Here is a 26,696-nt window from a genome sequence, read left to right on the forward strand (position 1 = left end):
TGTCAGTTTGGCCGGCTGTCTAAGGATGGCCAAACTGACATGCGCACTTAGATCTCTGCAAAGCCGGTTGGAGAAGAGGTACAGGACCTGAGTGAGCGTTGAACCAGCCTGCTCAGGCCAATCACGGCGCTGCTCTCATGCTGGTAAGTAGTATTACTAGCATGACAGCAACGTCTTGATGGGCTTCTAGGAGCCTGTGCAGTGTGCACCAACCCATGGGAAGTCGGGAGTCCGGAACGGAGCAGAAGAATATGGATATGGCATCTGGCAGTGGCAGATGTGTACTTTTTATTTTATTTTTTGTTATTTACTGTCACCCTCCACCACTTGTCATTAATAGCAGCCGCTACTGTGGGTGAAGGGTCAAAAGACAACTACTAAAAAGGGTCACATCTTGCGCACCAGCTATGTTGCAGGCCCTTAAAATAGTCTTTAGGCCACTTACCTATATGCTATAAAGATATTTAAAGAATGCGATTGTATTAGACGCTTCCAATCAGAAATGTCAAACATGATTTACACGTTGTTTCACTTACACCCCCATATAAATGCTGAAAGTTGTAAGTCAGGACAAGTGCGTTATTGATAGCAATTTTAAGGCTTCACCGCTATACAAGACCCTTATTTTGATATCTGTGGATCGAACCTTGGGTGAGATTTACTATTTGAAACTGAACTACTTACACAGCATTCTAATGACTGCATTAGACTGACCTTGAAAAAAGGAGCACCATGAATGAGTAATGGTAACTGATGTGAGACTTTCAAATAGTAGGGATGCAGACACCACACCTATTTTTGAATTCATGAAATTAGCAGGCATGGTAAATCTAGCCCAGTAATTTAGACTTCAATGCCCAGTATGCCTGGTTCATCTCGTCATCAGCTGTGCTCCCCTGTCTGCAGCAATGGAATTGCACTGAAAGCTAATTTACTATTCTTTAAACAGACCTACTACTCCTACAAGAATGGATATTTACTGGCTATGTATTTTGTAATAGTTGAATTATTTTTGTGTGTTTTAACAAGCAGTAGTCCTGGCCATCCAAGAGGGGTTAAGTGAGCAGGCAGCCAGTAAGCGCAAATTCTACACCTGTATCGCTTGGAATCAACCTGAATTCTTGGCCTGTATCGCTTGGAATTAACCCGACTTCCGGATTGAGACAAATATCTGCCGCTATTTTGGGAGGTGCTCTAGGTGCCTGGGGCTCATTATGGCCAAGGGTGGCTATTTAAAACAGATGCATGTACGCCTGTGCAATATTCGATTGTATGAGAGAGTCCTAGTACTCATATGCGGTCAAGGCCTATGAAAAGATTTTTAACGGACATGGTTCTCGATAGTTGAATTCTTTTTATACGTTTCTTTTAACTAGATGTACTTCTCTGGCGCATGCACTAGTGGTTAAGTGAAGCATCAGCTTGTAACCACTGATTCTACTGCTGGATAGCTTGTGGTTAACCTGATTTCCTGGTTGGGGCAAATATTTGGCACCATTTTGGAAGGTAATCAATTTGGTTCAGGCTGATTATGACCAAGGATGCCTATTTAAAGCAGCAGGTGCTTGCATGTCTGCGCCAAAGGTGTGCTAAAGGCAAGCATGTCTCCACCAGTCCATGACAAGCAGCAACCGCTGGCCAGAGATATTGCCCTCGCAGAGGCATTTGCACGGCAAGTCACAGTTGAGCTATACTACCAGTGGGCTATGTTCTTGGGCTTAATATTCAGCACCTCTCGATAGTAATTGCTCCAAAGGGCTATAGATCAGTCGGGTCACACGTGTGCTTATTATGCCTGGTCTCATCTGCAAATACTGAAGGACAGTGGGGGTGTTAAAAGCAATGCTGACGGATTCTCCGATTCAAATACCCAGTCTTCTAGCAGATTTAAGAGTGTGCTAATAAATACATGCTAAGAATGGAAAAGTTATCAAAGTACAAATGATTAGATGTAGAGTTAATTGCAACTGTTGCGTATAACTGAATCCTGGTTAAAGGAAAGAGTATTAGGATTTAAAACAAATTTATGCCTCTGGTATATAAATGAGTGACTGCTAACAAACACAGAAAGGTAGGATGGTGGGCTAGCATTAGTTGGGCAAATAGTAAAATGGGAATAAACAGGGAAGAGATTCATGCCGATCTGACGGTACTATTAACAAGTCTGCCAGAGCCAATTGGATTGATTTGGCATGCGGTTCTTTGCTATAGCCCCCCAAATGGCTATCTAAGTGCAGAATCAGATTGATTGAGTGGCCATTTAAGCCGTATATCTTCCCCAACATAAGAAATATTATTGGCAGGGATCTAAATGTGCATTTTGATATGCCTACTGATATAACTCAACTCAAGTTCAAAGGATGACTTGCCCTGTTCAACTATAGCGCACCAGAGGTTATTCTACTCACAGGGCTGGTCACATACTGGATATTGTATGCTGTGATAACAATTCCAGCATTTTTCATCCATCATTCGAAGCACCTACGTCAACTCATTTTGTAATCCTGTTTGGTTGGGCTTTGAAACTGGAACCCCCCATTAAACCATGTGCCATTGTGGTGATAATGGAGCATAACTGATGACATCTTGACTCTATAATACTGGCGGAGAGAATCATGGAAAATCAGATCCCTCGAAAACAAGATAATACGCCTGAGATGTCACTCAACCACTGCAAGTGGTTGGAAAACTGCATAGATGAGTTGGTCCACTCCAAAAGCATCCCTAATCAGGGGAAGCACAGACAAAAAATGCGTTTAATGGAGGAATTGAGGTTAACGATGCTTAAACTCTGTAAGGTGAACGGATTGGTACCGAGCTTATTTGACAGATGCTAAAATGTTGTGGCTTTCTTGCAACAACGAGTATAAAAGGCCATTAAATTAGCTAAAGTTGCTTTCTATTCTGACGAAATCATAAAAGATCCAAATAGGTCAAAGACATTGACCAAAATGGAGTCGTACACTGCTAATACACCAGCGGGATCGCCCCTAAGGACCATGGTAATTGTAGTACCGTTCTCTGCGACGCATCTTCTTTCGAATTCGCCCGTATCTTCAAATCTTCGCCATCCCTGTACACGTGTTTCGGGGTATTTACCCCTCATCAGCAGGGATTAGACTATCTTCTTATCTTCTGGGGTTGCTGCGTGCTGCCAAATATTACCAGGTATAGTACACCACACAAAGGCGCGCAGGTGCGGGGTCCCGAGCTCGTCAGCTCAAACTCCAAGGAGCATTAACATTCACCAAAATGGGGTCGCACACTGCTAATACACCAGTGGGATCGCCCCTAAGGACCATGGTAATTGTAGTACCGTTCTCTGCGATGCATCTTCTTTCGAATTCTCGCGTATCTTCAAATCTTCGCCATCCTTGTACACGTGTTTCGGGGTATTTACCCCTCATCAGCAGGGATTAGGCTATCTTCCCGGCCTATCCCTGCTGACGAGGGGTGATACCCCGAAACACGTGTCCAGGGATGGTGAAGACAGCGAAGATAGCAGAGAATCGAAAGAAGATGCATTGCGGAACACGTAACTACATTAACCAGAGTCCTTAGGGGCGATACCGCCGGTGTGTGAGTAGTGTGCGACCCCACCCCCATTTGTAATGTTAAAGCTCCCTTGAGCAGTTGGCTGACGAGCCTGGGACCCCGCACCTGCGCGCCTGAGTGGTACTAAACCTGGCAGATATTTGGCAGCCACCGTCAACCCCAGAACACGGCCTATCCCTGCTGACGAGGGGTGATACCCCGAAACACGTGTCCAGGGATGGCGAAGACAGTGAAGATAGCAGAGAATCGAAAGAAGATGCATCGCGGAACACGTAACTACAGTAACCAGAGTCCTTAGGGGCGATACCGCCGGTGTGTGAGTAGTGTGCAACCCCAACCCCATTTGTAATGTTAAAGCTCCCTTGAGCAGTTGGCTGACGAGCCTGGGATCCCGCACCTGCACGCCTGAGTGGTACTAAACCTGGCAGATATTTGGCAGCCACCGGCAACCCCTGAACACGGCCTATCCCTGCTGACGAGGGGTGATACCCCGAAACACGTGTCCAGGGATGGCGAAGACAGCGAAGATAGCAGAGAATCGAAAGAAGATGCATCGCGGAACACATAACTACATTAACCAGAGTCCTTAGGGGCGATACCGTCGGTGTGTGAGTAGTGTGCGACCCCACCCCCATTTGTAATGTTAAAGCTCCCTTGAGCAGTTGGCTGACGAGCCTGGGACCCCGCACCTGCGCGCCTGAGTGGTACTAAACCTGGCAGATATTTGGCAGCCACCGGCAACCCCAGAACACGGCCTATCCCTGCTGACAGGGGGTGATACCCCGAAACACGTGTCCAGGGATGGCGAAGACAGCGAACATAGCAGAGAATCGAAAGAAGATGCATCGCGGAACACGTAACTACATTAACCAGAGTCCTTAGGGGCGATACCGCCTGTGTGTGAGTAGTGTGCGACCCCACCCCCATTTGTAATGTTAAAGCTCCCTTGAGCAGTTGGCTGACGAGCCAGGGACCCCGCACCTGCGCGCCTGAGTGGTACTAAATCTGGCAGATATTTGGCAGCCACCGGCAACCCCAGAACACGGCCTATCCCTGCTGACGAGGGGTGATACCCCGAAACACGTGTCCAGGGATGGCGAAGACAGTGAAGATAGCAGAGAATCAAAAGAAGATGCATCGCGGAACACGTAACTACATTAACCAGAGTCCTTAGGGGCGATACCGCCGGTGTGTGAGTAGTGTGCAACCCCAACCCCATTTGTAATGTTAAAGCTCCCTTGAGCAGTTGGCTGACGAGCCTGGGACCCCGCACCTGCACGCCTGAGTGGTACTAAACCTGGCAGATATTTGGCAGCCACCGGCAACCCCAGAACACGGCCTATCCCTGCTGACGAGGGGTGATACCCCGAAACACGTGTCCAGGGATGGCGAAGACAGCGAAGATAGCAGAGAATCGAAAGAAGATGCATCGCGGAACACATAACTACATTAACCAGAGTCCTTAGGGGCGATACCGTCGGTGTGTGAGTAGTGTGCGACCCCACCCCCATTTGTAATGTTAAAGCTCCCTTGAGCAGTTGGCTGACGAGCCTGGGACCCCGCACCTGCGCGCCTGAGTGGTACTAAACCTGGCAGATATTTGGCAGCCACCGGCAACCCCAGAACACGGCCTATCCCTGCTGACGAGGGGTGATACCCCGAAACACGTGTCCAGGGATGGCGAAGACAGCGAACATAGCAGAGAATCGAAAGAAGATGCATCGCGGAACACGTAACTACATTAACCAGAGTCCTTAGGGGCGATACCGCCGGTGTGTGAGTAGTGTGCGACCCCACCCCCATTTGTAAGGTCAAAGACATTGTTTTAGGTGACTGACTAAATGAGAGAAGCCCCAGGTCAACAAGCAGGTATATGTTTTGAGATCATATACAATTTGATTGTTTTTAAAAGAAAGTAAATAACATCTTGTGTTGACCTCGGACAGTAATAATATTTTTATATCAATAGATTTGTGTACAAGGATCTCTAAAACATTATGTCAACTTGCTCAGCTGAATGATGAGCAACAGACCATCGGGCTCAGGAGGGCATATTCTACCAGCCAGAAGCCTGAGTTCCGAAGGAGTTAAATATAGTGAGGATTCTTCCATCACTGAAACCAACACTCAATCCAGAATGTTTAGAGGCTTGTAGAACAGTATCCCAACAACCATATCATGTCAAATTACTGGAACAAGTTGTATTTAATAAGTTTGCTTCCTTGGTTGATCATCAGTCTTTTTCCCACCGTGCACACTGGCTTCTGAGCATAATGTGGTACACAACTTGCAGTCAATGCAGTATTTGATGACCTATGATGCTCTTCAGACTGTGATATACCAGCAGAGCTGATACTATTAGATCTATTAGCTGCATTTGGCAATATGGATCACTGTGTGCTCTTACATTGCCTTGAGAACTATGGTATTAAAGATTCAGCTCTAAACTTGTTCCAAAGGTTTATGCTTGAGGGGACCTGGGAACATGGGACCTGGGAACATGGTCCCTATTTATGTGGGGGAAGGCCTTTGACATGAGGCATTCCACAAGGGTTGGTGCATTTGTCATTGTTTTTTAATCTTTATGTGATGCCACAAGCCTGCATGACTCAGGTTTGGGGATTAACTGCTCTGATTTATTCAAATGACAAGTCCTGTTTGTAGTGGATGGCAACCCTAGTGTAAGGGCTTCTAAGTTACAAAACTGCCTGGACCAGGCAGTTTTGAAAGTTAGCAGCCCTTACAATGGTCAATGTCCAACACTGGATGTCTCAAAATACGTTACAGCTGAATGGGGGGAAAAACAGAAACACTTCTACCTTTTTATCAATCTGTACGCAACCATGCTTTTGACCTGTTTCTCTTGGCCAGTAACCTACACCATGTTAATGTGTTACAAACCTAGGGAATCGAATTGAATTCAGACTTGACAATGATGGCAAGGATCAACAAAACTTTCAGGATCCATTTCTTCTAACTGCAAGTTCTGAAATAAATTATCCATCTTTTCCCTGTCCATCAAGGAGTACAGATTATCAGCACCTTTGTCTCTGCTAGGCTGGAATATTGTCATTCAACATATCTTGGACTTCCATCACAAGCACTTTATAATTTACAGATAATCCAAAACTCAGCAGCTAGATTGGTTTTAAAAACATTCAAATCTATCACCAAGGGTTATGTAAAACATCATTGGCTAACAATTAGCCAAAGGATTACATTCAAACCCTTTTGCCTTGTATGTATAGCACTTTACATCTGTTATATCCGAGACGCAAAATACACTCAGAAAAGGCCTTCTTATTGAATGTTCTCAGGTTCCGCAGAGCAACTCTGGGAGGGAGATTTTTTCAGTGATGGCAGCGAAATTATGGAATACTCTCCAGAGAAGTCTGAGTCTGCGCACAGAACCTCTTTGGTGAAGGTATAGGAAATTGTCAAAATGTTGGCTGATGGCCCCATAGAAGTGACCAGCTGTTTTGTTCTCGAATAACGATCATTGATAATTAACGCCACATGCCCCAGGATGCATGTTAGCGCTCTACAAATTACCTTGAAACTATTCTAACTCCAGTCCTACAATATTTGGAAGCAGTGTAACTGTTCTCATACTTGTCCAGCCAGATCTTTTACTATAACATCCCCCAAACAGAGCAAATAAGCACCAAAAGATTGCAACATGTTGCCTAGAGGCAACCTGAGCTACCGCTGCACGAGGATGAACCTGAAGGCAAAAAGTATGAATGCTGGCTCAGCTCACAGACACACTCTGGTTTCTGTCAATATCTGATGACCCCCACAGAGGGGAAGGAGAGGGGGGCATGGCAAGCCCTACATTACCCCCACCCCAAACTCTGTTCTGAGCCCTTTTGCATCCACACACTAAACGAGCAATGTCCTTGAGACACAACACTCACAAACATTTCTCATACATTCTGATCCAATAAATAAATGTATCTGGATGTTGTTGCCGAGTCACACCCAGTCTGTCATCACATGACATGCATTTTACTTCCACTACCCTACAAGTCTGTTGCTTTCATCCATGCTTTCTCGCTGTTTCACTGCTTTTGTATCTTTCTCTTCTTCTAGCTTTCTCTCTCTTGTTTGGATTAAAAAATCTAAGGAAAATTGTCCCTGTTTGAAAAATGAGTGGCTGTGCTTACCGCCTTCAGCTAAAGGCACAACCTAAGCACTTCTCAGTCCCACAACTGTTGCAGAGAGAATCTGGATCCAAATTCTGCAGGCATGCGTGTGTGTGTCAAGGCAATGCACCATCAGTACCATCAGGTGTCAGCGAACACATTACTCATGCTCCTTACACCATGGTTGCATACCACAACCACAGGTGACCCTTTGAACGTCACCTGACATTCTCACACCAGGCACACGTCTGATGCTAAAGCAGCACATGGTGATCAGGCTTTTGCAGTCAGTGACATTAAAACTCTTGTGTCATCATAACGTTACCTTCCTCAGCCAACTCTGTGTCGGCAAGTTCAGTGTGAATGGCTCCTTCTTGGCTGGAGGCGGCAGGCTCCATGTCAGGCAGTAGCTGGCTTTCCGTCACAGGGTCACTGTTTGGGAAAATCAGAATAACACAGCTATTACACAGAAAAAGCCTCCGCATTGATGAAAACCCAGAAAAGGCCTTAATTGTAACAACTAAGGGTGTCACACTGCAGGTGAGTCAGGTCTCCAGTTCTTTGCAAGGTAACAGAGTTAAGAGGTTGGTCAATAGAGTGTATGCTAGAGACAGGACTTTACACCTTTGAATTGGTCACTAGGGTAAGTGTCCAGATGTTAGAATTGGCTGGATTGATGGATTATGGTGTGAGGCAGAATGGTGCAAATGCCTTGCTTGGTCAGGAACTAGACAAGTGCAGGAGTTTAGAGAAAGCCAAGCTTTGGCTAAGCAACCTCTGGTAACAAGTGAGAAGAAGGTTGTGTAGATAGAACCTTTTCATGATTACTGGATGAGGCAACATTGTTTTCACATTGCGAGTTTCTATTTGCCAAACGCAAATGTGCCAGTCCAACTTTCAAGCCATGAAACAAGTCTGATTATGGGATTTCGAATATTTATGGGATGTGCCAAACCCAGCTGCCACATGTGGGGTATCTTACATCTATGTGCAGGGCCGCTGTAATTGTGTGGCATGGAAGGGCCAAACTACGCAGCAGGGTTGACTAAATCGTGCAGCAAAAAAAACGCAAATTATGCAGCATAATGCAGTACTCTTTTTGCCATACTATTATTTTGATAATTTGTCATTTTTCCACATACTAACACAGTCGGGGCAAACCTTTTGCCTCATTAGTATCGATTTAACACCCAAATACAGCAATAGGGAACAGAAAGGTGACCAGTCAACATTTGCAATGGGCATTCCTCTTCACAGCAAATTGTTGCAGCATTTTAAGTAACTTAAGATAAATCTGAGATAGAAACATTTTTTTTAATGATCTGATTATGCAGCAGAGGGAAACATCCTTTACGACGCAACTTTTACCACGCAGTTCCTTTACAACGCAGGTATTTCAACGCAAGTCATTACAACAAATTGTGCTGGGGGCGCTCTATGATAGGTAATAGTTTCATTTTCTATCCAACACCTTCCCTACTATCCACGGGGACTGGAGTTGGAATAGTAAATTAAACTATTCACTATCCAGCACCCCCCAACGCAAGTCGTTGTAACGACTTGCGTTGAAAAACCTGCGTTGTAAAGGCATGCGTAGTAAAAGCATGCGTTGTAACAACGTACATCCGCAGCAGATGACGCATTATGTAGTGAATGCAGCAAATCCATAATTATGCGGAAAACTACTGCAGCCCCAAAAGTGCATAATTCTAGTGGCCCTGCCTACTTTTACACAGGTACCGAGTATCACTTGAGTATAATTGATAACCTGTGTTTTTACATTACTATCCATGAGTAACACTATCAATTCAATATCCCTTTATTCGGTCTAAAAACAATAGGCCATAAAAGTACAAAGAAATATCGCACATAGCTGTAACAGTATCTGCCGTTGTCAAAATGTCTTACTAATATGTCACAATAGTGCCACAGAAAGTGCTATACAAATATTCTTTTTTTACTCAAAATGTAATTTAATCAGCCTCATAGTTTACCTTACGTTGAAACATAATTTTAGGGCCCATGGATATTAGTTGTTATTAAAACAACTTTCTAAGTCATCCAAGTCAGAAACAATATCCGACCAGTCTACGAGTTCAGGGCAAACCTCCCAGCTGAAGCCATGATATGGTATAGAGGAGAAATAACACTCCCGCAAGGCATTGAGAGGTGAACACATCAGGATCCCATTCTTTTGCTCTGACCTGCAAGTGGCCCTACTATGCTTGAGTGGGAAGGTTGTAGGCGTTACAACGAATTCCGTTGCAACTCATGCCTTTACCATGCATGCGTTACAACGGAATTCGTTTTCCACGCATCACTTTTATCACGAATATTCCTTTACCAAGCATAGATTTACAATGATTTTCGTTGTAAATTTATGCATGGTGAGGGCATTCTCGTGTTAAAGGTTATTTTTAATCCAACGCTTTATTTTTTATTTTTGGAGGGGAGAACCCGCAAACCCCCTTTTTGTTTTGCATTTACCACACATGCCTTTACTACGTATGTCGTAGTAAAGGTATGCGTGGTAAAGGTTTTCGTGGAAACGGCCGCGTTGTAGTGGTCGTTTCCCAACTTGGGTTATTGTATACCCGACAACTAGTGCTTCAATGTCCAAAAATGACTGCAAAATTACACCTCAAGGTTAATTAAATGCCCATTACGTATGTAAGTTTATATGTAGGTGTAACTGTGTATCGCTTACAGAACACATTTTACTGAAGTACAATTCTTTCCTGTAATCCATGACTCACTGGCAATAATATATTGTGACTGCATGAGTCATTGTCGAATTTAACCTGCACTGTGTTTACATGTTCGAATTGATCAAACCCCGCATTTCCTGCACATTGTTCTTGCAAACGAATTGGCATCGTACGTGACTTATAAAAATTAAAAATAAAACAACAAAAAAACAGAAAATGGATCTCATGGTGCCAGCCTGTAGTTCCTTACCGGACATGCCTTGCCTGCCTGATTATTTGCTTGATTCAGAAAAATGTATATCCTTCCTGTTTCTATATGATGTGTTTTCAGAAGCCAGATGGTGTGACCAGATATTGGAGCCCGTGGTATTAAGTTTTTGTGCCAGATAAAAATTGATTACTTGGTTTTCAAAATGGCAGTTCAGACTTTAAAGCCAAAATTGTAATTAGGGAGAAATCACACAGCAAATGCAGACAGTGCCTTGTCATTTCTCGTACCACGAATGGGTATATGACTTTCACACGTCAATCCATGCAAACTCAAATGGTTATTATGGTTTCTTGCGCATTGAAAGATGTTCCGACGTGTTGACGTTGTTCGGACTCACACAAGAGGTAAACATTAAGCAATGACTCTGCCTTACTTGGTGCCTGAACAATGAGCACTCTTGAAGTATGCGAGAGGAGGATGTGTGCACCTACACTAAATGCGAAGTTGACGCTGAAGCAATAGTAGCTTGTCTTCAGGATGTTGTTATTGCAGCACATGGGACGGACGTTATAGGACCAGCTGTGTGTTTCCAAGATGATGTCTCAATGTGAGAGCCCATCATCAGTATGGTCCTCTCCTTTATTGAAAGCTGGGCACCCAATGCCAAAGCCCACACTTTAGAAGACACTGGAGACAATTCTGCTTCAGTGGATGGTGCTGCAGCAGGCGTGAAACGGAGACACGACAAAGACTTCACCTTCTTTCGAGGATATAATTTCTAGATGCATTTGTTTGACTTTGATCTTTTCTACCATCCACAAAATCTACTTTTGTCTGATTATCTTAGGGGTCATAGAATTAGACACTTTGAATCCCTTATGTCCCATGGTTTGATGGCAGGAGATACACACAGTGGTCTGTCAAGTCAGACTCAGCCATCTTTCGGAAGCAGGAAAATAAATGTCAAAACCTCTTAAGGTCTGCTCTTGTCAATCAGTCTGGTATGAAGTCAACTTCAGCATCGTCAGCAACGCTGATGATCAAACAGTTCTTTCATGTTCAAAATGACCAGGCAGAATACTACAAAGGTGGAGAGAAAAAATGTAATCATGTGGTCAAAACCAAAAGGATTTGGGGTAACCGCGAATATCAGCAATCTTTATAAGTCATGTACAAAGCCAATTTAAGCAGACTTCCTCTTTTTTTTTTTGCTAGCCAAAGAACTAGTAGGGATCCTGCCTCAGGGAGCAGAGGAAGGAAAAATATGTACCTATAAGAAGGCACCTCCCTCTTACTTCTAATCCTCCATATCAGGATTGACACAGAATAGATTGTGCTGTATGCCATGTCATATCTTTACCCCACTCTTTCCTCCACTTTCCAATGAACAAATACTGTAGGATATGCGCTTGCTTCTCATGGTTTCATGAGCACAACCTGGATGGTACATCATGTCCACTTTCTTATTCACTCACTCATCCATCCATCCTCCCCGATATATCTTTCTTCATCCCACTGTCTCATTTTCCCTCCCCATATAGTCATGTGAGACCCATTTTAGGGTTCACCCACCCCTACTTTGTCCCCTGCCCCAGGTTGCTACCTGTGCATGGGTTGCCAGATCTCCGGGATGGGTATCTGGGTCAGGTCCGTGATGCGCATGAAAGGACGGTGGAAGTAATGTAGCTGTAGGATGCAGGCCAGGAGGAAAAAGCCTGGGATGAGAATGCTTGAGAAAAGCTCGGTCACACTAAATTGCTCCAAACCCAAATCTCCCAACCTGTAGAGTAGAAACAAAAACAGTTATTTACTTGTATATATATGCATATATATATATATTACTAACTATTTTGTCTCTGCAAAGTACAACATATTGGAGAGCAAGTGCCATGTGTAACATACTTTTCGTCGCCTGCATGCTTTGAGGTGAGCCACCACGCAGAGCCTGGTTGGTATTCATCGCGAAAGGTTACATCGGGCCCTGGAAGTAAAATCCTCCATGGCATGGTGAACTCCTTGCAATCTGCCCTTTTCCTGGAGCTCCTGTCAATGCCCTTACCTTCATGCCATAAGCTGCTCACACTGTCTCCATGGGCCCAGCACCCCAGACTGTCTACCCATGTATCCTGAAGCTCTTATGCTGTCTGTCCAAGTGTTCTAAGCTTAACCCAAATGGTAAAGGATAGTTGTGCAGGAACTTTGGCAATGAGTGGCCTAGGCCACCATACTCAAGCAGAGAAGGGCATTCTTCTCTTACTCATCCTGGACATACAAGAAAATGCCCCCGACTCTCTCCCCACCTTCAAGAAAGTATAGTGGAAGCCATCCGAGTCAGAGAAATAGAGGGCACTAGACGCCCCACCATACATAGGAGTTATCGAAGACTCCCTTCGCTACTACCTCCCCCTCGAAGAGCACAGTAGAACTCACACCAACACCCAAAAGATATGCCCCCTCCCACTATGGCATTTACATAATCTCCGATCAAAAGAACAAATCTATAGAGCATAATTTATCTGAACATCGTCCCGACTAGTTAAGTCACTTTGGGGAACTCTGAAATGTATGTGCATTCTGAGCTAATTGAGTGGTGAGAAAGAACCAACATATACAGAACCCCTCAACTCAATGAATTTGTCATCAAGCTACAGGACAAGTCCTGTGCACCTCACACCCATGACTTACTGCTCATCTGTGAATGTAGTGAAGTTTTTCCAGTACATGGGAAAATCCTCAAACTGGAAGGTGTAGACTGCAATGAGCACCAACATGGTGTAAGCCACCACCAGCCACCAGAAGACCTTCAGCAGCTTCCGCCAGAGAGAATAGTACACCTGCAGGAGTGAGCATCATAGAGAGAGACATGAAATGCCCGACACAAAACTTCAAAACCTCTGTCCCAAATACTGACACACTCATCTCAACCCCAAACCTCCATCAACCCTGCAAGACTTTCTAGGCACAAATCCTGTAAGCCAAACCAAAAATCTAACCTATAAGATTCTTGTATTCATTATTAAGGACCCCTCCCCCTTAAGATGGGGTTTCTAAAGAAACCAAAAAGGGGCATATACATGCCATATTTTCATGATATTCATATACAGTTTGCTTACAATTAATGTAATTGGAACCCCTTGCATAGTCAACAGTTCTCTTGAAAATCTAGCAGGAATGTGGCCTTCCTGGAAGGATGCCGGCCACCGATGCCAAGCTTTCCATTCATCCACTTTGAAGGATTTTTAACCCACCAACCTTTTTAAATTTCCTACCATTATCTTCTTAGACTCCAGCACCACCAACCCTAAAGGATGACTAATGCGACAACACTCTTGGTCAGAAATGTTTAATGTAAAGCCAGATATTAAAGATTTATTGGTCACATAAGATTTACAAAATGCTGCATACCCTGGAAGCATCTGTTTGCAGCGTGTAGTGATGTAGATTTACATGCTTCACCTACCTCTGCCATGTAGTGTTGGGCTAGGAGGTTTGCAAAGAGTTTTTCTTTGAAGACGTCTCTTGAGTCACAAGTTCTGGTGTGACTCCTCCCTTGGTGTACATTGCACATGAGCACTGACTCCATGTTAAATGGGTGAGCGTGTGATTTGGAGGTGATTGTAAGTAAGGTGAGTAAACAGTGATGTGCAGTGAAGTTCAGTAAGCAAGAGATCTGAAAAAGACACAGGCTTGCAGGGAGGAGGACAGGCGGAGAAGAATCTTCCTCACTACACACTATAAACAGATATTTACAGGGTAGGCAGCATCTTCTGAATGTTGCATGTGTGGCTGTAGATGATACACATGCGTATCAGAGACTATAGAACAGTGTCATTCAGATGTGGTGGCTAGCGTGTGAATGATGCAGATGTTCACCTGTTGGTGGGCTAAGGCGTCCATACAATAATGCTTGGTAAAGGTGTGTGGTGTTGACCAGGTGGCCACCTTATACATGTTCACTAATGGGGTAGTTCCTAAAAAGACCCTGGTGGCTCCTTTGCTGCAGCAGGCGTGCGCCCTTGGTGGAGCAGGAAGAGCTCTCGTTGTTTTATGATAGGAAGTTTGAATACATTTAGGTATCCACCCAGCTATGCCTGCTTTGGATATTGGATATCCTCTTTGAGGATTTGCAAAGGAGACAAAGAGAAGATCTGATTTATGGAAAGGATTGGTGCTGTAAATGCAATACATAAGAGTTCCTTTGACATTCAATGTGTGGAGTGCTCTTTCTGAGTCAGGTTGTGGGAAAGCGCTGAGCACTATGGTTTAGTTAGCAGGAATTTAGGATTGTTTCTAAGAACATCTCTGTCCTGTGGACTTGGATTAAAGGCTCCTTCAGTGTGAACACTTGCAGTTCACTAATGTGCCTGAGAGAGGTGATAGCCACCAGGAAAGCAACCTTACAGGACCGAAACTGAAGGGGGCATGAATGCAGAAGTTCAAATGGTGGTCTCATGAGCCTGAGGAGGACTACAGTGATATTTTACATGGGAGCAGGGGGCACTCTAGGGAGTATCACTTTCTTGTGACACTCCATGAAGGCATTAATAAACAGAATTTTAAAGAGGGACGAATATTCCCTATTCTGCATGTAGGTTGCGAGTGCAGCTAAGTCTAAATGGATGGAGGAGTAGGTGAAGCTTGATTTTTGCAAATGCAAAAGTTAGGTGATAATACCCTGGCCTGCACACTAGGCTTTAATGGGCCCACGTTTTGGGAAAAGCAGTGGTGAATGTACATTTTCCATTTTGAAGCAAAACATGCCAGAGTCGTGGGCAGTCAGGCAGGAAGCCTGGATGGACATACATTCCTAGGGAAGGCTGAGTTACCCATATTCTAGAACCCCAAATTGGAAGTGTGACCTGCCTAGGATCCGGATGCCTGACTAGAACTTGCCCAACTTGAACAGTAGCCTCACATGAGGGTTGATGTGCCAAGGTTGTCTGGCCCAAGTTTATGCTACAAAAATGAGGATTAGTGATGTGCGCCTGAATTTAGTGACCACCTATTGAAGCAGTGGGAGAGGTGGAAAAGCAAAGGTAAATATCCCTGACCAGTTCATCCATCGTGTGCTGTGTAGTGTATTCTGCGAGTGTGGGTACCTGGAGGCGAGGTTTGGGCATTTTGTGTTTGCTGGGGTGATAAAAAAAGTCTATCTGTGTAATGCCCAAACAATGGAAGGGCCTGTGAAGTACCTGAGGGTAGAGTTTTCACTCATGGATGTGTTGATGATTCCTGCTGAGCAAGTCTGTAATGGTGTTGTCCACCCTCTGGAGATACTCCGCCATGAGGTGAATACTGTGGCTGAGTTCCCATTGCCACATCCCCTGGGCTAAGTGAGGCAGCTGAGGGTAGTGTGTGCTGCCCTGCTTTTGTGGGTAGCACATTGAGGTGATGTTGTTGGTCTTTTAGGACAAAAGGAGCATGAGGGACTTTTCAGAAGACTTTCAGAGCTAAATGAACATCTAACAGCTCCAAGCAGTTGATGGGGAGACCCTCTTGTTGCAAGGGCAACATTCCCCGTACAGTGATGCTGGGGTAGCTGTGTGCCACGGCCTGGGGTGATGGTCAATTGCCATACGGGGTCCGCTTGGAACCTTAGAACCATGAGGCACTATCGGAGAGGGTGCATGAGGAGCCTTGTGTGTGGAACAATGGTGATGCAGGCGGCCATCATTTCTAGAAGGAGCATGATAGTTCACACTGTGAGCTGATGATTTGGCTGAAAACAGGAAGCAGCTGCTGAAAAGCTTGGTCCAGATAAGCTTTGGCAACTTGGATTTGTACAGGCTTCAGGAGGGACTTTGTAGAGATTATGATGAAGTCCTGAATGTAGAGCAGGGGCACAGTTATGTGTGCTGGACACTACAGCTTTCTGTTGCTCTTCATAAGCCAATTGCCCAAGCAGGGAAAGACTTGAATGCCAGGAACTTGGTAGACACCCTTGGAGCTGTAATGAACCAGAAGTTAGTACTTGGAATTGTTAGCATTGTCCACTTAACACAAATCGAAGCCAACCCTTGTTGGGCATTGTGGATGGGGATGTGGAAATAGGTGCCCTTGAGGTCAAGTATAATAATCAAATCACCCTGTTGAAGAAAGGTGTTGACATTCCGCAGAGTTGTCATAAGATAATGATCTGATAGGATGTAGCAGTTGAGGGGCCACAGGTAGAGGATGGGCCTCAAAGAGTCGTCCTTCTTGAGTATGCGAAAAGAGAGATTAGAAATGGATCCTTTCTGTTGCAGAAGCACCCTCTCTATGCCACCCTTCTAAAAGAGGGCATTCACTTCTTCCTAAAGAAAGGCGATGTGTTCTTTGCTGAGAGCATGTGTAGGAGGTGGGATGCTAGGAGAGGTTGTGTGTAGTTCGAGGTAATATCAGTGATAGACTATGGCTAGAACTCTCTAGTTGGAAATCGCATACCCTCCCCCAGACAGGTGAAGTGATCGAGGGAAGGTGGACAAAGTCACTGTTAAGAGGTAGAAGTTGGATGGTACGCTCAGAAATTGAGAGAGGCTCCACAAGGAAGATGACATCGATCTGGGTGAGATGCATGTCCACTTTGTGATATGCTGCAGCCCTCTGAACCCCCTGAGGATATGACATGGTGTCATCAGGGTGGCAGGACTTCATTGGGTAGTGTTCAAGATTGAGGTCACCTGAGGGATCCATTTTATAGTCATTCCAGGGATCATAAGAGGGGTCCTAGCCAGAGGGCTGGCCAAAAGGGTTGAAGGGACCTTTGAGACTACCTGGTTCAGAGTATAAAAGAGGCGACTTTTCTAGCCACATTTGCAATGGGAGTGGTGTGCAGGTGGTGGTGGAGGTACATGTGAAATGTGTGGCAGAGGAAGAGGCCTGGGGGCTCTTTTCTTGTGTTTCTTAGCTGCTGGCTCAGTTGAGGGAGTCATGGAAGAAGGTTCCCTCTCAAAAGCCAGGCCTCATCTTTCTAGGCAGACATTCTGGTAATGGTTGTGGAGGCAGTTTTGCCATGATGTTGCCCAAAACTGTGTGGATAAACATACATTTGAGTCAGGATTCCTGTTTTTGGTGTAGTTTCTCTAAGATCAGAGCCTCAACAATCTGGGCTTCATGTGTACAGGAAGGCCTCGAGGTCGGCTTTGGCACTGAGGAGGGTTTCGGAGTGGATGCTGGTTCCAGCAAGGCCGCGGATTGTGAACTCCAGATGGGACATATGGTGTTCGGAATCCTTGGAGTGGCTCGGGCTCGATGGCCGATGTGAAATAGCTCCCCTGGACTGTGGCTTGCTCAGCTCCAAAGCTTTTTGTCAGTGCCTACCAGAGCCAAAGGGTCACAGGGGCCTTTGCCTTCCTTTTTGTCAGCATCCATGCTCAGGGCTCAACATTTGACTCACGCAGGATCAGTGCTCTACCTCAGCAGGGTACTTCTTTTGGGTCCCTGGTTTGTTAATTTGGGGCTCTGGGGGTTGAAGGTATACTCATGACTGTGGGCATGGTCTTCACGCAAGGGCTGATTTTCAGTGCTGGGTCAACATCTGCCATCTGCTCACTGTCAGACTTACTCGAGGACAATGGGTGACGGTTGCACAGATGGGATATTGAACAGGCCAGCCTTTTCATGTTCTTCGATGCCAAGGGGGTCTTATTCCTGGAAGTTGTCCAGGGTTTCAGAGGAGCTCCACTAGTGCATCTTCCTGTATGCCCAGCATAGTTCTCTTTGATACCAGAGGTCTTCATGGACCTGAAAGCGAGGCACGATGGACTGGAGGCATCGTCGATATCAGGTGACAGGCAAAAGTTGAGCACTTTCTAGTGGTCTGCCCACACATATTTTGAATGGCAATGAGGAAAAATCTGAAACAGTGTCTGTTTCATCACGCATGCAGCATTCTCTGACACAGGACAGGAGGCAGTTTATGGCCCTGAGAGGAGAGAGGTACAAGATCCTCGACACACCGGGGTGTTGAAGACAATCTTCAGTGCTGTCGAAGGTATGCACATGTCGGGGGGGGTGGGGTCAAGTACCGGGGTTAGATTCAGAAACAAACAATTAACTGAACAGGGTCAACAAAAACGTGTTCAGGACACTAACTCTGAGCCCACTTTCTGCATATTTAACTCGATGGCAGAAAATTATTCCACATGGAGTCTGAGCCTTGCGCAATGTTCACGAAGAGGAGTTGTCACACTATGGCTTGTGCCCTGAGAGACTTTTTAGAAGAAAAACATCTTGAAAATGTACGAGACTAACACTAGATGAAAAGAGTATGCCAAGTATGTGTATCTACAAACCAACCATGCTACGAATATTGACATTCTTGTGAACAGAAATGAAACTAATTTACATATCCATTGATATCTCTAAAATCTGGCATGAAACAGGTCTTCCTGGGCCTATAATCTATTCACCTGCTCTAGGTGGCTTAGGCACCAACCATGCAGGACATACATAAAGTCAATAGGACTCGACCTATCCTGTTGAACGCTCCTTTCCCCCACTGGAATCACCATGCATTCACACTACAGGATGGTCCACCACCCTTGGTATTGAAGTGTTATATCCATTGACTCTTTAGGAGCCTTCTCTCCTTCCCTCCATTCACTCTCTTGATGCTTTCCTCAAAGCACCCCAGGTTACATTCTTTAGAGCCTTCGAGAGCTGCAAGTTTGGATTTCTGACCGCCTGACACAAAGAACGTATTCAATATGCCAACCCAAATCAGAAATCAATCTATCGGACAGTTATCTCTTGGAAAGAAAACAAATGTAACATATATATCAACCTTCTACAAACTCTGTCATTCCACAATAATTATGAAAAGTATAAATGATCCTAAGTAGTTATTACATGCTTCAAGGGTGGATTTGAATTGATAACACATATTCACTTTTATAAATTAATTAGCACACGTCATCCACAGAAGGGGAATTCAGACTCTAAAAGGGGAAAGCAAAACATATTTACGACAGCCACTGAAACTACTATCTAGTAACACTTTAGCCTATATCTATTCTGCAACAACCATTGCTACTTAACCCAATAAGAACTTTCCTTCATCAAATCTATGAAAGCCTTTGCTTAATCAAACATGTAGGAATCCTCCATCCATTCACCCAGGAGTAGCCTTTTATTTTCACTAATGAAGGAAAATGGGAGTCAAATGTTTGAGCTAATACTTTCAGATTATTGGGAATTCTCCAAGGACATACTTGGTTTGTGCTCTTACAGCAAGGCATTTGCCTTAAAAAAATCAGTATAATTCTCCCTAAAATAGAGTAGTGGGCCATACACTGCTAGGTCATGTCCTACATACACAAGGCAAAAAGCCAATTAATGTTTTTTGTCTCATTAGGCATTGCCAGTAAGCTGGTGCTCAGACAGAGGCACCGAGAGCAGGGGGTTCATGTCTGGGTGTACCCAACTAAATTTCGAGTGAAACTGTGTAATTCATGCTTCATATGGTCTATTAATCACTTTTCACATACATCACATATACTCCTTGGGTAATATATAGGACCCAATGTTAAAAGTGTGTCCATCTGTGTTAACAGGACATTTGCCTTTGGACTGGGACTTACCTGGAAAAGTGTAAGACACAAGAGGAAAAGGAACATGTACACGATCTTGTAGACGACCAGCCGTCCAGCAAAGCTTACAACGATGAACATCCCAGCACAGACATAAATCCAGTACTTCGCGTAGAAGCCCATGACCATCCCACCGAGAACCTTCAATGCGTCCTTTTTCCTCTTGGGCTCTGGATGGGAAAAAAGAGAGGACTCTCAGGTCAGACTAGAATTCACCAGTAGACTTCCCACATCCTAGAATTGATCAAGGTCAAAGCATACTGAATCCACATGCTGGACCTTTATCATCAGAATGGCTCCATTAAAGTGCTTGAACTGGCCCAGGGAAAGGGAACATTTGCTCCTACGAATGGGAAGAGGAAGAAGCTATTCATAGAGTGGTTTTGATGGATGCATGCCAGTTAGTCATAAGACAGTTTTTAAGGGAATCCCTGGGCACAAAGAACACCACTTAAAATATACAAGGAACAAAGAACCACAGATTGAATTCAAGAAGGCAGGCCATATAATTAGGAAGCTCTTTGGGGTAAGATGAGCACAACCTTCAAAAAGGAAGGATCATGAGAGAAGGGAGCCCTTTAAATTTTGAGTTAATCAGTGAATGAGTTAGGTGAGTGGCAGTATTTATATAGTATGCACTGGGTCCTTTGACAACTCCAGACATTTGATCTGAATGATTGGTTACATTGCATACCCTCGCTGATAAGTAACATCATCTAGCCGACACACTCGAAAAAGATAATGTGGCTTAGGACTAACACACGGGAAGGATTTGACTCCTCCTGCAATAGCAGAAAAAAGAAATAAAGCCATCTTTCTTTTTATCTGCATATTTTACATCTATTTATCTATCTCAATCAACTTTTCTCTCCTCTGACCTCTTTTTACCTCCCCTTCTGTCTAATGATCTTTCTAACTCACGCAGTCTCTATTCCTTTGCTTCCTATGCTTTCACTCCTATTAGTCTTAATTTTTCTTCCTTTATTTATTACTTGTTCAGTCAGTCTTTGTGTTTCTTTCACTCAAAATATAATTTTCCCAGTGTTTATCACCATTAGTCACTATTTTAGTATGTTTTTCCAAACCTCAGTCTCCCTCCCACTAACTCATCTCTCTTGGCCACCCGGCCTTTCTCTTTCAGTATCTTTACCAGTGTATCTCTCTTTCTTCTGTCCACCTTTTTCCCTTGCATCGCCATCTCCAACTTAGTATCAACCTCTTTGATTAAGTCTCTCTTGTTCTCTGCTCATCTTTCTGATATATCCACAAGTCTCTGACTGTGAATCTTTCCCTCATCAATTCTGTCTCTCATCTCTCTTCTCATCTCTCTACCTGCCAGCTCTGTCCTGTTTTTCAGTGTTTTGTCTCTTAGAATTTCTCCCTCTTTCCATTGCACCTCATGCAGCCACCTGGATATATGTCCTGCATCCTATGGATGAGGCTAAAACCTCACATTGGGAGTTCTCCTCATCCAAGTGCCAAGATCTGAGAATTGGTGGACACAAAGACAAGAACTGGTCTTATGAAAGAGTTTGCCAATGGGAAGAGCCTGGTGTTTTGCATTTTTACAAAAAATCTAAATTTGGACTTGATATCCACATTCTTTATGATCTCACGAGACCTAAAGACACCAAAGTGACACCATAAACAATTAACTAAATTAACAAAAGTAATAGAAATGTTCATTAGTTGACTTGCTGGTGACATTCTAAAACCAAATCATCTAATTTTCATCCACAAAGCGTGAATACACATCAGAATTTCAAGATAATCAAGATGTAAATTACTCTAATTCATAAGAATTTTATATAAACTTAATTTATATGAATATAGAATGCCTTGGTTTGTTCGAGTGCCTGCCTGCGTCATGCTTGCACAGCCTAGCATTGAGCTATGCTTCGACCCCATTCCAGCATGTTATCCCTTCATCCATGTTATGATGCACTCTTTTAAACAGGAAATAGCAGGCGCCTCTTTGGGACTAAGAAACCTAAAGTCCAAGCATCATAACCACCAGCAACCCTTGTGTGAAATTATTATTTTCTACAATCTCATCATAGCGCCTTCACTTCATCATCATTAAGTATCCTCCTCAACATGCCTTCCACCTTAAGCAAAGGAATGTACAAAGCACCATGGTGCCTATTCACAAGCTCCACTTTGTAATGTGAAGTAGTCCTACGGCAGCAGTAACATACCACAAAATACTATTCACAAACCTATGGCTGCAGCCCTCCACCACAGCCTTGCCTGTCTTTCCTAGGTAGCGATCTAGTAGTAAATGTGGGAGAAAAACTGGGAGTTCAGTGAGTCATAGATGAGAGGTTTGTTCCGAAAATACATTTGTGGCTAAACATTTCAAGCTTTACTATGGCATTCAACTGGTACATTAAGTTCAATTACTCTCTATCTGCCCTTCAGTTGGACTTGCATCTCTCAACAAACAAGTACAGAACATTTCTTATCATTAATATGATTATCATTCAGAAAACACAATTACAAGCAATGACAATGTCATTTGGGTGGGTTTCCCTAGAAAGCCATAACAGTGATATTGATTAAAAGGGGTCGCTCGTTATGCCTGGGGTGCATACTTTAATGTTTGCCCCTGTCACCACAGGGAATGCAAATTGGTAAAACACCTACTGAGATCCAAACTCTTATTTGCAATCTTTAATACAAAGCGTTCACTCAAATAAGGGCAAGCCTTAGAGGGAGGTTTGGAATTCGACTTTTTTTGATGCAGATATCTAAATGTAGCTGGTGAGGGGCACCAGTAATACCTACTTACCAAAGCATGCAGGTGGCCCATGGCTTTATGATCTTTGTAACTATCAGTGTTTCTAACCCTCAGAATCTCTTCTTGTAATCTTGGCTTTCCTAACAGGAGCAGGAACCAAGAAATCTCACGAAGTGATACTTCATGCGATACTGAAAATAAGTCTTTATTCCATGCTATGAATATCCAGAGAAGCTGGCTAACTGGTTAAGAGGTGAGTAACTCATTACTTTTCCACACACCTGTTTCTGCCACGGCCACCTCTGTCAGCGGGACTGACGTCCTCCGCTTCCTCTTCAGGAGCTGCACCTTCACAAACTGCCTCAGCAGGAGCCAAAATGTAAGGGTGTACAGGAGCTGAGAAGCAATGGAAAAGTAGGAGTTAGGCTCTTGTAAAGAGAAATGTAGAAGCTGCAATACACACATCAGCAGCGACATTCGCCTATGCCGACACTCATTGCATTTAATCCTTGGGGCCAGTATCTCAAAAGTAAAATGGATGTAAAGTCAAAAAAAGGTTGGATCTGATGAGCTATTGACTTTATATCTCAAAGTATAGAAGTTCTCCAAAGTATCAACCTGATTTTAATCCCTAAAAACGTTTCCAAAAAGTACTAAGAATAAAAGTACTCACAACAACGAAATGGGAAGCACCAAGTACCCCCCACATGAACGGGCACTAACCCCTTTCGCATCAAGAACCACTGATAGGTTGAATGCTGACACAACCTTAAAACATTAATGAATAATGGACATGACTGAGTTTGGCCCCTGCTTCTACACACACGGCTCCTCTGTTGGAGGCTTTATGCCAGCGACTTTAACAACACTGAGCCACAAGAGAGACCTCTACCATTGCTGATCACTGATCAAAGGATGGACTCTGAGCCAAAAAAAAAAAAATGTATTTGCATGACTTTTCAACTCTCCGAGCCATCCTTATTTGATTAGCTTTAAACAAGGCAAGTTAGAAACAATTCATACTATCTTTCTATATCCAATTGACAGGCAAACTCCATCCATATATAAATAACCCAATATGAGGGGCTTACCATGGCACCCAAGTGGAAGCAAGGATACTGCGACCGGATCAGGCCGAGCTGTGTCAAGCTCATGAAGCCAATCTTTGTTGGAAGTTCTGACTCCAAATCCATTGCCCAGACGTACTGCAGGCTGCACAGGGAGATGCCGTAGAGCAGGATGAACGGGGAGCAGAGCATGGCGAACTGGCGCCGGTTCCGCACAATCCAGATGAGGCAGGCCCAGAGCAGAAGCACGAACGTAAGCCAGCTGTGGTAGGTGATACTCCAGACCTGTGGCAAGAACATGGTCAACACATTCAGCGAGTCAAACATGACCAATGTAAGGAGCGATAAATTAATACTGTGGATAACAATCTAAGCCAGAGGTCTTCAATCTGTGGGGCGCGACCCCCAGGGGGGCCGTGGAGGCATGGGAAGGGGGTCTCGCCCTTCATTTGCTAAAAGAAAAGGTCCCAATGAATTTAAAATGCTTTCCCTGGAATTTTATTCAGGGACTCTCCTGTGGGGGGATATCGAAGCCAGACTGACATCTACACACTCCTTTCTACCAGTGTGTTGCTGGCCTGAAAGAAATGCAAATGTGTGAAAGGAGTTAATCTGCAAATGTAAAGGATTTGCAGATTAACTCGTTGTGCACATTTACATTTCTTTCAGGCCAGCAGCACACTGGCAGAAAGGTGTGTTTAGCTGTCTGCCTGGCTTTGATTTCTCAGGAGAGTGCTGCTCCAGTTAATAGACTGTGGCTTAACAAAACGTGATGAGGCCACCCTGCAATATATGCTGAGGGGCCACCTCACATGCGGGCGCCTTTGTTATGCCCCTGGTTGCTATGAGTAGCATATGCATCTGCCAAGCAAATGATGGCAACAGGTACCAACGTTCAGTCTAACGCTGCACCAAACCCCACATCCTTATATAGGATTATATTTTGTGTTCAATTTTTTGTGATTCGAGGAGCACTTTTCTGCTTGCTATTTATTTATATTTGGCCACTTCTAAAGCGCTATATACAGGTAAGTACCTCAGCGCTCACTCTTCAAAGACCATTTCTGCAAATCACTAACCAGTCATATAAAATCACAGGAGCCTTGTAGTGTAAAAGCCAGGTGTTTAGTAACTCTAGTCTACATCCCATCAAAGTGTATTCTCTTCTCAGATTCAGTGTAATCCAGTTCTAGAGCAATGCTGCAGCCACTGAAAACCATCTTTCCCCATAAAGTTCTCTGAAACCTGGGAACCGTCAATAACCAAGATTTTTCTGGGTGCAGACAGTCCTTGGGGGTATAGAACCTAGATTTGTGGGTAAGAGGGCTATGTCTATCGCCATATAATGCTTTATAAACTAAGCATATGTATTTCAAGTTAACCCTCTGAAAAACCTGGAGCCAATGATGTTTATTTAGGCACTTTGAGAAGGACTTGTGTTTTTTAATGTTTCGTATGAGTCACGTTGTGGCATTTTGTACTAATTGCAGTTTATTCAAGGCTTTTGCATGATCCCCAGATATACAGCATTACTGTAATCAAACTTCATAGTCACAAAAACATAGAAAATCTGTATTCTTTGCTGGATGTTGAACAGAAACCTAACCCGTTTTAGTATTCTTAATTGAAAAAAGTTTTTTTTTATTTATTAGTTGAATTTGTAAGGCCCGACAGCTATCCAAAAAGGGTTTCCCGGCGCCAGAACAGACTGGGTGAAATGTATAGCAGTTTAGAGAGGTTTACTGGTTAACCGCATGCGCGCTAGCGGGTTTTCCCGCTGTGCGCTGAAATTTGAAAATCGCGCGTATCGTGGCAAAGCCAGCTCGTCATCCGCGTAGCGCAGGTAACGCCCATGACGAGCTGGCTTTGTCATTAGCGCGGAAGGGGTTAAACAACCAAGTCTTCAAAGACCTACGGAAACGGGTGTATACTGTTTCTTTCCTGATAGCTGATGTAGTTCTTAGTCATTGAGCAAATCTATTTATACACTGCTAGGTCAAAATTAAATTTGATTACAAGATTTTTTATCAAATGTGCAGTGGGGGACTCTGATCTAAAGAGACGACTCTCATGCTATTCACAGAGGAAGTGGTCCCAACATTTCTACCTGATTTCCCTAATATTTCCATAGTCCAAATCTTGTCTCATGTTTTGTAAACACTGAACTAAAACGGTACGGTAGCTCAGTTAGTTGAGTGTGCCTTGCTGAGAGCTGTGTGACCAGTAAATTACAGGATAAAAGCAAGGAAACGTAATTCAGAGTTTCATCCATCTAAAGTTGTTAAAGCCAGTGGCATTTTATATGGATAACACTATTAATTGTTTATTAAAATGTTCTATGTAAAAGTGCAGCAGAATTAGAAGATTGGTATTCTGCTTTGTGATAATGAGAAAGGAATGTCTTTGTATGGTAATACATGCATATGTATGTCCTTCCAAGCATGCACCTGACGTACCAACATAGCAGAGTTAAAAGCAAATTGTAAAATTGTAAGTTAGTAGTTTCTGACTAGAGAGGGGGTCCTTCCGCCTAAAATTTTCTGATGGGGAGTCTCTGCATCAGAAAGTTTGAAGACCACTGATCTAAGCCCATTTATTTAAAAATGAACCACACTGCTTTAGTGCAGACTAATATGCAGCACCATTGATGTAAGTATACCAGATAAGTTGGTTCTTGCAGGACTGACAGCGGAGAGCTTCG

The 26,696-nt window shown here is 43.9% G+C and overlaps 1 protein-coding gene across 4 annotated transcripts in view; it reads right to left on the bottom strand.

Moving 5' to 3' along the window:
* The window catches only part of PIEZO1 (piezo type mechanosensitive ion channel component 1 (Er blood group)), an 859,941-nt gene that overhangs the window by 228,328 nt on the left and 604,917 nt on the right, over window positions 1–26,696 (bottom strand). For all 4 annotated transcript variants that reach the window (XM_078670084.1, XM_078670083.1, XM_078670082.1 and 1 more), the window contains 6 exons: window positions 24,020–24,280; window positions 23,210–23,324; window positions 20,180–20,358; window positions 13,305–13,453; window positions 12,223–12,399; window positions 8,026–8,132 (listed from right to left, as the gene is read on the bottom strand). In XM_078670084.1, the coding sequence (XP_078526210.1) occupies window positions 8,026–8,132; window positions 12,223–12,399; window positions 13,305–13,453; window positions 20,180–20,358; window positions 23,210–23,324; window positions 24,020–24,280 (988 nt within the window). The remainder of the gene's footprint in view (window positions 1–8,025; window positions 8,133–12,222; window positions 12,400–13,304; window positions 13,454–20,179; window positions 20,359–23,209; window positions 23,325–24,019; window positions 24,281–26,696) is intronic.

This window comes from Lissotriton helveticus, chromosome 12 (genome assembly GCF_964261635.1).
Source record: "Lissotriton helveticus chromosome 12, aLisHel1.1, whole genome shotgun sequence".
Classification (NCBI taxonomy): domain Eukaryota; kingdom Metazoa; phylum Chordata; class Amphibia; order Caudata; family Salamandridae; genus Lissotriton; species Lissotriton helveticus.